This window comes from Sorex araneus, chromosome X, assembly GCF_027595985.1.
Source record: "Sorex araneus isolate mSorAra2 chromosome X, mSorAra2.pri, whole genome shotgun sequence".
Taxonomy (NCBI): domain Eukaryota; kingdom Metazoa; phylum Chordata; class Mammalia; order Eulipotyphla; family Soricidae; genus Sorex; species Sorex araneus.
Window position 1 is genome coordinate 316,130,464 of NC_073313.1, and position 12,790 is coordinate 316,143,253.

Genomic DNA, 12,790 nt, shown 5'->3' on the forward strand with positions numbered 1-12,790 from the left:
GAACGGACAAATCAAACCCAGGTCGGCCACATGCAAGGCAAACGCCCTACCGCTGTGCTATAGCTCTAGCCCAGGCTCTTAAGTATCATGCCCAAATCATTAACTAAGTACTGGAGGTTTGACATTAGCTCACTGTATCCATGGCACTCTTCTCCCAGATTTACCCCAGTCTCTTAGGAGAAAAAGACCCAAATTGCAGAGAATCATAACAAGTGTAAGAGACTAGGGAAGACGATACAGAGGAGATGTGACGAATGAATGTGGTGTCCTGGTTTGGATCATGGAGTCGAAAAGGTTCAGTAGCAAGAATTGCTGAGATCCAAGTGTCTGTGGACAAGAGCCCTGCTTAGTTTTATAGACATACACATATATGAGAATGTATGGGAATATATATGGGAATTCTGTATTGTATTTGTAAATCCTCTGTAAATCTCGACGTTCTGGTTAGAAAGAAAGAAAAAAGAATCGCAGAACAAAAACCTGCCCCTTGTGTGTGGTGCAGCTTCACTGGGTCATGTCATGAAGTCATGGCGTCCGGCCCTGAGGAGGACAGAACCACGGCCTCCTTGGCCGCGCGTCAGCCAGGGCCTCCTCTTCCTGCTCTAATTCTTCTCTGTTTTTTTGAAACTTAACAAGCATTGCAGGGGAGTGCTGGGAGCTTTTCAGCTTGTCTTTTTCCTAGGATGCACCTCCTGCCGAAGAGTTTCCGGATGATTCGACAGTTTGGGGTATCCGCTGCAACAAGACCCTGGCCCCCAGCCCCGAGAATGCGGGAGACTTCACCTCTGCCGCGCAGCTTGCCTCCACCCCTTTCCACAGACCCTCCTTTGCCTCGGCGCAGGCTCTGGAAGACAAAGGTGGGGTCACTCAGCTTAGTGTTTCACCTTTGACTCCTGTTCTCTCAATATTACTGCTTTTTCTTGAAAAATTCTAAGTGGGGTGCGGGGGAGGTGGGGTGGGGAGCTGATACAGGCCTGCGGCTGGCCCTGGGCTTGACTCCCTAAGCACAGGGCTGGGAGCAGCCCCACAGCACCCCCCACAAAATAAAAGGAAGGTTAAAGAAACTGCGTGAGAAGTTGGAAATCAGAGAAGAAGAAACGTAAGTCTGTTTGTTGTATCAGTGCCTCTGTTTTTCCCTTTAGGCATAATGCATCATAAAGTTTGCAGGTTTTGTGTTTTCTCTGAAATTTAATGTTTGTTTAAGGCTCACACCTGCTCCCAGGGTCCTTGGCCTCAACTGCTCAGCTGTCACTGGGACTGTACCTGGGAAGCAGGTCGGGGGCGGGGTGGGGGTAGCTCTGTGCTGGGGTCAGAGTTCAGGGCCCTGCTGTGCCAGGCATGTACTGCCACAGCTGTTGCTCTGCCTGTGTGCATTGCTAAGTAGAGTAACTGAGACGATGGCACAGAGCCCGGAGTGGCCCACAAACCAAGAATGATCAAAATAAATCACATCATAAGGAGAACAGGAGAAAAGGGAGATGTACAAAGATATTTTAGGGGTATGTAAAACTTGTCTTTTCTGTGCTTTAAATGATCTGACTTCAGGAAAATAATGGTAAAACTCACATTTCCATCAAATCATTTAATTCATGCTCTTCATCATTGAGCAAAGAATTATTACTTATTAATACCTACCAGCAGAATACACAGTATGAGATCTGGGGCCACTTTTGTGTTGTTTTTAGGCCAGACCTAAACACAAAGGGGTTGCTCCCGGAGGGTGGCCAGGGCCCGTGTGGGAGAGAAGCAGAGAATGGCCGGTCCTCGTGGGAGGCACCCTAACGGGAACTCACTCCCGGTGACCCTTCGAGCTGTCTCCCTACCAAGTGTTTTGATGACTGTTTCCAAACAAACTCTTATCACTGCTGGCGATAGCAGGGGCCAGGAAGAGAGAGTACAGAAGTTGAGGCACTTGCCTTGCGTGGGGAGGCCCAGTTTGATCCCTGAGCAAAGCTGGGTGTGGCCCCCATACCCAAAAGAAAAAGAGTGAACAGCCGCAATATCAGTTGTTTACCAAAGCATGCCAGGGCTGGAACTGCCGGAGTTTTGCTTCCCTTCGTGGAGGTTTTCACCCGGCCGCCACCACCCTTTGCTCTGGGAGGGCGGGGGTGGGGCCGTCTCCTGAGCAGTGCCAGACTCTTTTATTAAGAGTTTTAAAAACATTCTTAAAACTCCTCTCCAGGTACCCAGGGGTTGTGGCTAGTGACACCTGACTTGTGTCGGCCGGCGGTCGGCTCAGTGCTTGGGTATGAGGTGCGGAGCTGCTCTTGAAAAGCCGTGCAGGCCACCAGGGCACGCCTAGAAGTGCTGGAGATGAAAATGTGTGTGTGTGCCCGTGTGCGCACGCTTGTATCTGTGTACAGGAGGAGGGGGATAGAGGCGCCCAAGCAGTGTGCTTAGGGGCTGGGGCCACACCCTGAGACTCAGTATTATTGACGCCCCATAATGCAATGCTGCTCAGGTTCAGTATCAAGAGATCTCTAGGGCCATGTCCAGAGGTGCTAGAGGGCCATTCGGTGCCAGGGACCGTGTCTGAACTTAATTACAGGTCCCTATCCGTACCAGACATGAACCCGACCCTCAGCTGTCTCCCTGGCCCTGAAAGCATATTTTAGTGTGAGCCTGCTTACCTAGAAAGTTTTGAATTAAGGAGTCAAAAAAATTTGTAAAGGTTACCATGTGTGTGTGTGTGTGTGTGTAATTTCCCGCTGAGTGTGTGTGTGTGTGTGTGTGTGTAATTTCCCCCTGAATGTTAGAAGAGAGTTTGGTTGACATTTTCACAGTTGTCATTGCATTACAAGTGTATCTTTTAAGAAAAAAAAATTTAAAACAGGATTGGGAACATAGCTCAGCCCTTTCCTTCATGTATGAGGGCCTGGGTTTAGTCCCCAGCTCTGCAGTAAACAGAAACAAATAGACTTTTTTATTTTTTTCATTTAAGAAAAGTTGTTTTGTTAAGCTAAGAGTCTTTCAGAAAGTCAATATTAGCAGTTCTTAGATTATTTGCCACTTCAGTTGTATAAACAGAAGCTAATGTTCTAGTACTTTAAAGTATTAGCACCTGCTCTGTGGGCCAATGTTGGATAAAATTTAATCCAGTATAATACTTGGCTAAAATGTGACATTAACCATTCTTTTGGAGGGGGGGTGAGTCACACCCGGCGATGCTCAGGGGTTACTCCTGGCTCTGCACTCAGGAATTACTCTTGGTGGTGTCGAGGGTCCATATGAGATGCTGGGGATCGAACCTGGGTCAACTGCATGCAAGGCAAACTCCCTACCCATTGTGCTATCGCTCCAGCCCCATTAATCATTCTTGATAGAAGTTTATTCTATATTTTTCTCCTATTGTCAGAAAACTTGTTGTTTGTTTTGGATTTGGGGCCACTCCACAGTGGTGCCCAGGGTTTTTCCTAGCTCTGCTCAGGGATCACTCTATTGGTGCTCGGGGAACCAAATGTGGTGCCAGGGATTGCCCCTCAGTTGGCCGTGTGCAGGGTACAAGTTTTACCTGCTCTACTGTCTCTTGGTCCCTTTTTCATTTGACAGAAACTTTTTTTTAGTTGAAGAAACTATGGGATATATTTGCCGGGTATCTTCATTGATGTGAACATTCAAAATCAATTAAATCGACCAAATACTAGTATATAAAATGAGATAGAAATCAAAATTTCTGCCCTTCGGAAGCACTGCAGTCACTTATCCTCTCTCATTATCGGAAGGGGGGCACACCTGATGGTTCTGGGGTCACTCCCAGCCAGGCCAAGTGAAACACCTGGGCCCCCCACTCGCCCTTAGAGCATCTCCCCAGTCCCTGCTGCCCATGTCCAAGGCATGGGGCTCTCCGGAAGCAGGGTGTGGTCAGACTCCCGTCCCAGTAACCCTCTATGGTCGCTCCTGCCCGCCCGGACCGACCCTCCTCTGGACCCTTTTCTTCTGAAGGATTATATGAATTGGGAATGGGTGAAAATCTCACATCCATAAATAATAGAAATGAAATGTTTTCTATTTTTTAAATCTTTTTTTAACACATCTTAAAATCATTGACCAACTATTTGAATTTATAATAAAAGTCAATATAAAAGAAATTCTGGTCTTTATAACCATATGAAATCACATATGTGCACACATGCGTACATGATATCTTTTTAAACTTTTCTTATTTCAGAAAATGTGGCAGCGGAACAAGGTACCCATTTGACTTTCGATTCTTACAAGAGAGGTGTGGAGAAGGCTTCAAAAGGCAGGAAGTTCAGGTATTGTGAAATACCTGGGAGAGGCAATTGGGGGCGGGGGTATTGGAGGGGCAAGGAGTCACCAAGTCTTTTGCACAAGGACAGTTGCTTACAGTGTAAGGCGGAAACTAAAGGTCTTCACGACAGACCTTCTGTGGAAACGATTCACAGAACATTTTCCCCACCAGCTCTCCCTCCCCAGGATCACGTGTCTTGAGGGTCTCACGTTTTTCCTTGTCCTTAGTGTCTGTGGGTGACATTACATTTGATGAGAGCACTGATTCCAGTGTGGTGGGAAATTCACAAATAAGAAAGTCATGAATAATAAGGACCGGCTGTGGGCCTGTGTATGTTAGTGTTCCCCTGTGGGCCGTGGGCTATGGCTGGCATTGTTGGTTTCTCCCAATGTCATTAGAAATGTTCTGCGTACTTTGGAGTAAAACTAGATCTTGAAACCTGCTTAGACAAGGACACTTCTGGAAGATGAGCCCGTTCCTCCCCCCTCCCTCTCTTGATGAGTATCCAAGGGATCACCACCCCAGCATCTCACAGACCCTTTTTCTGCCCCTGGATCCAGTACCGGAGATTATCTCATCTAACTGATGACCACATATGTGACTTCGTTTCTCTGTTCAGAATCCTCTCTTTGGATTCGCGTGTTTGTTTCTCTGAAGAAGAGTGAGGCGATTTCAAAATGTCATTCCTAGAAGGAAAAGAACGTTGATTTGTGGTGGACCTTTAGTGCAGTCACGCCCAGTAAGTTCTGATCCATATGCATTGTGTTTCCTCTTCTCTCCCCCTTCAACACATCCAGCCCAATTCTGGAAGCCTCAGAGCCAGCATTCCCCATCAGCGTGTCTCCTGCGGCTGCATCCGCATCGCTGCTCCAGCCGAGCCGTCCTGCTCAGGTGCTGAGCACTGAAGCCGAACGCAGCCTGGCGGCGTGTACACTCGCTGACTCTGACCGCACCACTGCAGAGGAGCGTCCCGAGACCAGCGCGGGGCTTCCGGCAGAAAGAACGCAGATGGGCTCGCTTGGCATCATCAGTGCTCCAAGTATGAACAGATGCTCAGTCTTGATTGTGCTCGGGGTTTAGGACAATAACTGGGTCAAAGTTGCTTCCGGAAAGCAGCGCAGGGAGCAGGGGCTCCCTGGGACAATTCTTGCCGACTCCATCAGAGGGTAATAGAATAGCTGCCCCCTGGAAGGGCAGGTCAGTGTTTTCACTGGAGGGCATCGTAATGACGGCTGTTGGAGGAGGAATTCCAACCTGCAGGCCTATGGTGTGCCTGGCATTTACTCTAGTACCACCTTCTCCGTCTCAGGGGAAAATCAACAGGCCTGGAGTGAAGAGAGCCCCCTTTCTTGGGTCTCACAAACCCTTTGCAGCAGTGAAGAGTGCATACTGGAGAGAGTCAGACTTACTCCGACCCTCAGCCCCTCTGCAGTAACCATCTGCTCTCAGCGAGGGTCATTGCAGTTACCCTCTTTCTGTTCTTGTAAAATGGAGTGAGGTGATGATGGTCCTCCTTTAGAGCCATACTAAGAGGGTTATTTAACTCAGAAAAGTGCCCTACCCATATCACAAGCATATATTTGCTTCATACCATACATATTTTTTATCAGTGATAACCAAATCATATCTCATATGCTATTTGAACTCGGGTAGTATAATCATTAAAAGGCAGTGCATTTGAAAGGTAGAAGTAGTAGGATAGCAACTACAAGAATATGTGCCTGATACCTGGCTCCACGTGACCTCCCTAGCCCCACAGGGTGTATCCCTGGTTACCTGCCCAGGTGACTGCAGGCACTGCTGGGTGCCCCACCCCAGCTCCAATCAAGGTAACAAAACCAAACAAGAGAATGCATACTTGAGTGTTAGAATGGATCAAATTCTGAGTCTGGCTTTAAGACATGCACTGTGAATTGTGCCAAAGGCAGAATCCACTCTTTTTCTGGGACGTGGAGCACTGGGCCCTGGCCCTGCTTGTCTTTGTTACAACTGAAATCAACCAGAACTGGGTCATTGAGGGTGACAAATCATGAATGAGCAGGACTACCCATTTTCACTCTTGACTACTTATTTGGGTCATTGATCTTTAAAGATAAAGCCTCTGAAAGTTTGTTTAGCAAATGTTTCTACTTGCCTTATATGGGTTCTTTAGTATAACTTCTCATTACTGACTTAATTTTCTTTCTCCCCTGCCATTTCTTTAAGGCTTCACTGTTGAGAATCCATGGGATGAAAAATTGATTCTCAAACTTTTATCTGGCCTTTCTACACCACTGAGTTCCTATCCAGACACTTTTGAGTGGCAATGTAAGCTTCCAGTCATCAAGCTGAAGACTGAATTTCAACTGGGTAAGAAGGCTTTGGGTAGCAGAACTTTAAACTTGATTTTCTGTAAGAAGCTAATAATCACTCCAGTATTTGAGTCTCCTCCTACACATCCTCTCCCTCATCCTCTCCTCACCTCCAGGGAGGAGATTTATCTAAGCATTCAGAAGACATTATTTTGTTTAGTCACAACTTTAGAACTTTGCTGTGGAGTATCATTTAAGGAGGGCAACTTAGCAATATTTATCAAAATAGAAGAGGCAGGTATGTTTGGACGCAGACATGCACTTTTAAGAATTCCCCGCTGATATGCTTTCATACGTTCAAAGTGACGTATGTCCATGTAACAGCTTCACACTGGAAACACCAGCATTTGTTGGGGAGCTTCTTTATTCTTTAAATTTTATTTTAGGCATTGTGGTTTAAAATGCTGTTAATGGTCAGGTTTAGTGCATAACAGAAACAAACATCACATTCTCCCTGGAGTGTCCACTTCCCTCCACCATGTCCAGTGTTTCCAGCCCTTTCTTTTTTTTTTTTTTTTTTTTTTTTAAATTTATTTATTTTTAATTAGAGAATCACCGTGAGGGTACAGTTACAGATTTATACACTTTTGTGCTTATACTTCCCTCATACAAAGTTTGGGAACCCATCCCTTCACCAGTGCCCATTCTCCACCACCCGTAAACCCAGTGTCCCTCCCACCCTCCCCAATCCCATCTCCCCCCCACCCCACCCTGCCACTGTGGCAAGGCATTCCCTTCTGTTTTCTCTCTCTAATTAGCTGTTGTGGTTTGCAATAAAGCCCTTTCTTAACCCCTCACCCGGACCCTCCCCTGTGTTAAACTTCTTAATGACGACCAGTTCTTGGTTTGGCACTTATTGTACTCTATTGAGTTTCTTTACATCCCCATGTGAGGGAGCTTATTCTGTGTCTGTCCCTCTCCTGTCTAACTTCACTCAGCGTGGTGGTCTCCAGATCTATCCACACAAATTGCATGATTTTACCTTTCCTATAGCTGACTACTATTCCATAGTGTGTATGTACCATGGTTTCTTTATCTAGTCATCTTGGGCTCTTGCTTGGGTTGTTTTCAGATTTTGGCTATTGTGAACCATGCGACAATGAACACGGAGGGCAAATGTCTTTTCTGAGTAGAGTTTGGGCCCTTGGGCTACAGGCAAAGAAGGGGATTGCTGGGCCACATGGAAACTCAAGTCCCACATTTTTGCCAAGTGTCTGTATTGTTCCCCTAAAAGACCACTAGCAATAAATGAGGGTCTTTCCCCCGCATCCATGCCAACTGGTTATTTTTGGCATTTGCGATGATGGGTGCCAGTCTTGCTGGTGTGAAAGAATCCCCATTGTTGTTTAGACTTGCATTTCCTGCTGGTCAGTGATGTACTTCATGTACTGCTGCTGAACGTACAGAAACTCTGCGACCTTGGGAACTGACTGGAAATTAAAGCTGCTCTAAAATGCTTATCAATAAAAAATCTAATCCCCTATTTGAAACACTATACAATTATATTTTATGTATACCTTCTGCTCTGTATTCCTGTGAAACTTACATTTTTCATAGGCCTGGTAAAGCCTTCTTCTTCCACGTAAAACTTCATGTTGGTCTTGCCAACCGGTGGATGGCAGGTGCCCCTCATCTGAGTAGTTCCTCTGGTGAAGAGAGGGTGGTGGCCTGGAGCTAGGAGGCCTGCCTGGCACCTCTCAGGCCTGCTCTTGTCCTCGTCCCATTTTAAAGGGGGGCTGTTCGGTGACAGGGCTTTTGCTTTCACTTAAGACAGAAACAAGCTTCTAAAGGGAGCTTGTCCATTTTTATATTTCAATCCAAGATCCAAGAACATTTTACAAATGCTGCACATTGTTAAAGTTGAGTATTGTGCATCTTCTAAGGTCCTTTGCTGCTCTATGTCGACTCCCTCCTTGGAGAAGGTGCGTTTGCCCAAGTCTTCGAAGTCACCCATGGAGACGTGAATGATGCCAGAAGCAAGCAGAAGTTTAGCCTAAAGGTAAACAAATGACCGGAGTTATTTCTTGCCTAGAGGTTAATTTTTTTTTTCTTTTGGGTCACACTGGCAATGTACAGGGGTTACTTCTGGCTTTGCCCTTAGGAATTACTCCTGGTGGTGCTCGGGGGACCATATGGGATGCTAGAATCAAATCCCAGGTCAGCCACGTGCAAGGCAAATGCCCTACACACTGTACTATCGCTCCAGCCCATAGGGGTTAATTTTTTAACTTGAATTTGTCAGCATCATTCTACTTTACATTGTTAAAGTAAAATAGAAAAGGGGAGAGGGGAGAGGAATTATGCATCCTCAATCAAGAATCTAAACAGACCCTACAAGGCATCAGAATGCCTTGGTACAGAAATGATCTTGTGGCATGTCCCCTGCTTCTGCCCATGACACACCAACGTGTTCATCGCTTGTCATTGTTTTCCCCACATGTCCTCCCTTGGGAAGGAAGTTGCTTTCTTGCCATCATTTTCCAGAAAGTGGGACTGGCTGTGAAGGGCCTGTGGTCTTTTGCAGGTCCAGAAGCCTGCTAACCGCTGGGAATTCTACATTGGGACCCAGCTGATGGCGAGGTTAAAGCCGAGTGCACAGCACATGTTCATCAGGTTCTACGCGGCCCACTTCTTCCAGGGCGGCAGTGTGTTGGTGGGAGAGCTCCACGGCTATGGGACGCTGCTGGTAAGTGCGTTCACATCATGACGCAGGCACCAGCTCACCCTTGGCCTGTGCCTGGCACTCAGGGGGCTCCTGGAGGCGGGGCATCTGGTGGGATGGTAGCAGGAGCCGAGATTGTGGCCTGAAGCTTCTTCATTCCTGAGCCCTCGGCTGAGCGTTCCCCTTCTGCTGTTTCCAGAATGCCATTAACCTCTACAAGAACACCCCCGAGAAGGTGATGCCCCAAGCACTGGTGATCTCCTTCGCTCTGAAAATGCTCTCCATGATCGAGCAAGTCCACAGCTGCCAGATCATTCACGGGGACATCAAGCCTGACAACTTCATGCTCGGAAACAGGCAAGGACTGCACTCTGACAGGCTCCGCTCTCACCGCCCCCAGCAGACACCTGTTCCTCATGCTCACGCAGCCTCATCCTTGTTTGTGCTTGACAGATTTTTGGAACAAGACAGTGATGATGATGACTTTTCCGCTGGCTTGGCGCTGATTGACCTGGGTCAGAGTATAGACATGAAGCTCTTCCCCGCAGGAACCACATTCACGGCCAAGTGTGAGACGTCTGGTTTCCAGTGCACCGAGATGCTCAGCAGCAAGCCCTGGAGCTACCAGGTAGGAAGCCAGGGGGGGAGGGGAGGGTCTGGGGAGGGTCCTCTGCCATCGCACTTAGCTCTGTTTCTAAGGTGAGCACGGGGGTCCCGTTAGTTGGAGCTAGTTTGGTCTCCCGTGCTTGCACCTGTCCTGGGCTGGAGCACACGGCGTGCTCAGTCAGAGGGCAGAGACGAGAGAGCCAGGAAAGGAGCTCGGGCACTTCCGCACCACCCGCCCGGGGAGTGCCCAGCCCACTGGGTTTGCAGTCACCCAGTGACAAAACAGAGGACTGAGAAGGACACTGTGGCTGGGAACAGAGCTGTCCCGGGGTCTCTGGGAGGCAGGAGGTAAGAACAGTCCAGGGAAGCCTCCACAGAGCCCGAACTACGTCAGGGAGACGCAAGGGGCATCCTTCGATCAACCACACAGGCCACTGCACATCACTCCCATCGCATCTACCTGTGTTTTCTTTGTAGATTGATTACTTTGGAGTGGCTGCAACCGTGTACTGCATGCTTTTTGGCACATACATGAAAGTGAAAAATGAAGGAGGGGTGTGGAAGCCTGACGGTCTTTATAGGAGGTGGGTCTGAGTGTTTGCTCTGCGGAAAGATTGTGAGCGCCACGACGAGCTGGCTCCCACTCGTCAGAAGAAAGGGCTCTGGTCTGGGAGGGACAATGAAGGGTGTGCTCTTCTATTGCATACATGTATGTGTGTGTGGTGTGTGCTTTCGTGTGTGCATGTGTGTGTGAATATGTGCATGCTGTGTGAGCAGCTTCCGGGGCTTCACTTCCCCTGTTCCCTGCATGGCACCCAGTGAGGGGGAGAGGGGGGAGGGGTGGGGAGAGAGGGAGAGAGAATCAGAGAATCCCCTGCTGCTGAGCTGTTATTAAATGACTTCAAGTCAATTCTGGAACAAGATCAGTGGAGACTGTTCGTGTGGGCTTGAATTTCTTTTGTTTCTCATAGATGCAGGGTTTCAGTTATTGGGGTGCACAGGGTGGAGTTGTTGTAGTTGAACGTGTTACAGCCTGTGGCAGTCGGTGCTGGCAGGGCTTGGCCACATTGTGCCCTTTATCTCTGCTTTGTGTCTTTAGGCTCCCTCATTTGGATATGTGGAGTGAGTTCTTTCACACCATGTTGAATATACCAGATTGTGATCATCTTCCATCTTTGGATTTGTTAAGGCAAAAGCTAAAGGAAACGTTTCAACGACACTATACAAGCAAGATTAGGACCCTCCGGAACAGGCTAATTGTACTTCTCTTAGAATATAAGCGTTCTCGGAAATAAAACATGGACACTTCTTAAAAATCATCTTGTAAATGCCTGCTGACTCCCCATGAACCCGGATGTGTCCACATTGAGGTCTATTTAAGTATTCAAGATTCCCAAAGTATATCCATGTAATTTAAGTTGCTAGAAAGACTTCAAGACAGCTACCGTGGTTTGGTCTCCATGTGGCTGATTGAGGCTGCACTCAGAATAGTAAAAATTCATGAGAATAATTTGAATGTGAATATCCTCTACACTCACCTTAGGGCAAAAGAGAAGTACAGAGGCTGAGGTGTTCCCCTTACACTAAGCGACAGCGGCTCAAATCTCTAGCACCACATATGGTCCCCCGAGCACTGTCGGTAGTGACCCCTAAGTACAGAGCCAGAAGTAAGCCCTGAGCACAGCTAGGCATAGCCTAAAAATCAACAAGTAAATAATTTTTTTCAAAAATCACCTAAAAGAGTAATAGCACAGTGGGTAGGGCGTTGCACATGGCCAACCCGGGTTCGATTCCCAGCATCCCGTATGGTCCCCTGAGCACCGCCAGGAGTAATTCCTGAGTGCATGAACCAAGAATAACCCCTGTGCATCGCTGGGTGTGACCCAAAAAGCAAAAAAAAAAAAAAAAATCACCGAAAAAATTACCTTTCAAACATTGATCAGAAAAACAAAGAAACAAAAAACAAGAAACAAAGAAAGAAAGACAAAGGAACAAGACAACTTTTTTTTCTCCCAAATTTTAGGGTCTGTGTTTATATAAAATTTAAATTCCCCAAATAAAGGGATATTAAGTTTTTAAAAATAAAATTTGCCTGTTCTTTACTGTAACTGTTCTCTATTGCAGTCCCTGGAAAACAGGGATAATAAACCTTAAGGCTCTTTGTTTTTCAAAAGTATCATTATAAGGAAAAATCTCAGCTCTTGAGGAGTCTAATCAGCTATATAAATCACTAATTGGCTATAAAATTATAGTAACCAGCTTAACATTCATTGGCTTAGAAGTGGAAGGTTCTTGTAAATTCAGCCGACCATCCTCCATTCCTGTCTTTACCCAGCATTAAGCTGAAAACAAGTGACGTGGTCCCCATCCAAGAATAGCGTCATCTGCGTTCTCCTGCCCCTATTCTCAGCCCCACACTCCCTGTGGCTTTAGAGGAAACCATGACCCACTGACACTTTCTTTTTCTCCTTAATATATCTACATATGTGCCCTGCGGACTGCCGGCCGAGTGGCCGGCACGCCGACCCCAAGCGCCGCCGCCATTCTGTCTTCCGGCAAAGGTCTGTGACGCTCCCTCGATCTGCCCTTCCGGACCCAGCCTGCTCCGCGGCCCTGAGCACCCCGCGCTTCCCTCCCCTGCGCCAACCCCAGCCTGTTGACCACTGCCAGGTTGTGGGAAAGGGGCGTGGCCTAAGAAAAGTGGGCGTGGCCTCATTGCCGGTGGCCGCCGCTAACGCAGCAGCAGATAGTTCCCTCAACGTCCTATCCAAGACTAACATCCTAGCTATTCGCAAGCAGTAGGACAATAAAACACAAGACTTCACATAAGAATTGAAGGAAACATCTCAGTAGGAGACCAGGTTCTACAACCGGCAAGTAAAAGCCAACCACTATTAACTGAGCTATCCACAATCCTTT

General features: G+C 47.4%; 1 protein-coding gene across 2 annotated transcripts in view; it reads left to right on the forward strand.

Moving 5' to 3' along the window:
* BUB1 (BUB1 mitotic checkpoint serine/threonine kinase) overlaps positions 1-11,166 on the forward strand; it is a 33,000-nt gene extending 21,834 nt beyond the window's left edge. The window contains exons 16-25 of one of the 2 annotated variants that reach the window (XM_055121653.1): positions 683-857; positions 4,169-4,256; positions 5,050-5,291; positions 6,458-6,601; positions 8,487-8,602; positions 9,128-9,289; positions 9,465-9,622; positions 9,719-9,893; positions 10,349-10,455; positions 10,971-11,166. In XM_055121653.1, the coding sequence (XP_054977628.1) occupies positions 683-857; positions 4,169-4,256; positions 5,050-5,291; positions 6,458-6,601; positions 8,487-8,602; positions 9,128-9,289; positions 9,465-9,622; positions 9,719-9,893; positions 10,349-10,455; positions 10,971-11,166 (1,563 nt within the window). Of the gene's footprint in view, positions 1-682; positions 858-4,168; positions 4,257-5,049; positions 5,292-6,457; positions 6,602-8,486; positions 8,603-9,127; positions 9,294-9,464; positions 9,623-9,718; positions 9,894-10,348; positions 10,456-10,970 lie in introns of both variants that reach the window. The other variant, XM_055121654.1, reaches the window with a different exon arrangement.
* The last annotated feature ends 1,624 nt before the right edge of the window (positions 11,167-12,790 follow it).